Genomic DNA, 2,427 nt, shown 5'->3' with positions numbered 1-2,427 from the left:
TTTTTTTTTTTTTTTTTTGGGTAGGATAGGTGTGTTCACCTAGGAAATTACTCAGGAACAATTATTCCTTTTCAAGTCCGTGTCTTGAATTTCCCCACACAAATAAGTCTGAAGTATATCTGACCCACTCAAGTGAAATATACTTATGAAAAATTTTGAGCCTCAGTTTTGGGGAGAGGAAAATATATTTACGATAATTCTTTTCTGAATATTTGAGGGTACACTTCAGGGTTCTGAGCAATTTGTTAAATTTATGGTTTATTTTGATTGTGTTACGTGCTATGCAGCAGGAACTGTGTAACCCAGTGCAAAAACCTTTGGTCTTTTTCTGAAATGACTCTGATGAAATAGAATTTTTTTTGCAAGCTGTACCGCGGATATTCCTTCTCAATGGTTGGTAGAAGAGCTGTAGAAGAGGAGGTAACTTCTGATATGCAGCTGCTTAGCCATGCACAGAGTTAGTCACTTTGTTTACTTTTCCAGTAGCCTTAAATTTTGCAGATGCTGCTTTGGAACAGCAAACGGAAACTACAAAAGAAAGAATTTGTAACTTATTCCAAAATGTAGTGGTTGTGTTGAGGCCCTTCAGAAACTGCAGCTGAACTGTGTCAATGTCTGCTGCACTTCGAGGTCTGAGCCTGGGAACAGGAGACAAAGTATTTGCTCCAAAGTTGGAGCCTGCAAATTGGCAAGCTGGGCTAGCACAGGTCACGAGCTGAAAGGCAACCTGGAGCTTTACAGTGAAACAAGGTTCATTGGGAGCAATAAAATGGTATCCAGTGATAGAACGCATGGGAATCGTTCAAAGCTGCATCGGGGGAGCTTTAGACTTAACATTAGGAAGCATTTCTTTACCAAGAGGATGGTCCAACGCTGGAAGAGGTTTCCTAGAGAGGTGGTCAATGCCCCAAGCCTGTCAGTGTTTAAGAAGCATTTGGACAATGCCTTTAATAACATGCTTTAAGTTTTGATAAGCCCTGCAGTGGTCAGGAAGTTGGACTAGATGATTGTTGTAGGCTTTTTCCAACTGAAATTATTCTATTCTATTCTACTCTACTCTACTCTACTCTATAATGAAAAGGCTTTTGAGGTAACTTGTGTGTATTATAAGATCCAGCAGATGGGGGGAAAAAAGAGAAAGGATACAACCATAAAGAAGGAAAACTAAGGTGGGGTTCTCCCTGTTGCTGGCACCTTGACCTCTAATGTGTGGCTACCAGCCGAGAAGAGAAGCTGAAGAGTTTGGCCAAGGCACAGGGGGAGCTGCCACTGTCTGGGATGTAGCCCAGCAGTTCTGGCATCTACTGTTTCATGTACCTGATATCTGGATAGTCCTGACACAGCTCCTTGATGTACTCCTTGATCTTGTCTTTTTTATTCTCCCCAATGATATTGGCGATGTGATGTATGGCGGGAAGGAGCCAGTCGGCGTCAGAGCCCTGCGAATGAGGAGGTAATACAAGGACGTCAGGGGGAAGTGCAAGCACCTGCCAAAATGCTTTTTACCTGCAGGGCAGAGCACGGCAGCAGGTTGCTTTTACTGGTGTGGGACAGTCCTACTGCAGGCAGGACAGGCTGCCCTCAGGCAGGCAGGGTGCTGCCAGGGGGGCGGCAGTGTGGTGGCCGAGGCAGTACTGGGTGGCGATGGCAAAGGTACCCTTGGGAGCTCCACCGGGGCCCGACTCTGCACTCCCCGATGCTCACGAGCACGCTGGTGAGCCAGAGCCTGAGCAAGGCGTTGCGGCTGTGGTCCAGCACAGTGGCAGATGCCACAGCCTTCCTGGCTCCCCCCCCCTCCCCATTTACCTCATAGTTCCGTGTGCCTCACTGCTGAGAGGGATCTACCTTGGCCAAGTAACAGCCCCGGTGGGGTTCAGTGCCCCACACACCTGACTTTCCGCAAAATCCAATAAATTCAAATTTGGCTTCCTTGAAAATCCCAGACTGATGTTGCCTAGCCACAAAACCCGCAAACCGCTGCAGTTTTCTCCCCATCCCCTCCTGTATGCAGACTGTATGCCCAGACGGACCGTCTTGACGGACTCCTCTCTATGAACTCTACCCAGGGCAGGGATCCTTCAGAGACAAGGTGCATCCTGTGGCCTAAGGGAACAGAACCAGGACCAAGCTGCCACAGCATGAGCTTGATCCTACAGCACATAACCCACCCTATGCAAAGCGCCCGTGGGCCTGGGGGTGTGATAAAACACCCGGCGCTGCGTTCAGAGAGCTGCCAGCTGAGCTGGCTACTGCAGAGTAGCCACTGGGCTGAAAGTCCATGCCATTGACCTGCAGTGACCACCTTGCTCACTCTCTTTTAAGTGCTTTTACGTTTCTCGAGGCTTGCCCTGCCTGAAAGCCTGCCACCTCACTCCCTGGGAATCCAAGCATGAACATCGTGCCTCTGGGAATGGGACAACCCAGGAA

At 48.5% G+C, this 2,427-nt stretch overlaps 1 protein-coding gene across 1 annotated transcript in view; it reads right to left on the bottom strand.

The window, feature by feature from the left end:
* The window catches only part of EXOC3L4 (exocyst complex component 3-like 4), a 21,207-nt gene that overhangs the window by 1,046 nt on the left and 17,734 nt on the right, over positions 1 to 2,427 (bottom strand). The window contains exon 10 of the mRNA XM_009891057.1: positions 1,318 to 1,439. Coding sequence (XP_009889359.1) covers positions 1,318 to 1,439 — 122 coding nt within the window. The remainder of the gene's footprint in view (positions 1 to 1,317; positions 1,440 to 2,427) is intronic.

This window comes from Charadrius vociferus, unplaced genomic scaffold (assembly GCF_000708025.1).
Source record: "Charadrius vociferus isolate BGI_N301 unplaced genomic scaffold, ASM70802v2 scaffold228, whole genome shotgun sequence".
Lineage (NCBI taxonomy): Eukaryota > Metazoa > Chordata > Aves > Charadriiformes > Charadriidae > Charadrius > Charadrius vociferus.
The sequence above is the reverse complement of the archived record's forward strand: the minus strand, read 5'-3'. Positions and strand labels throughout refer to the sequence as shown.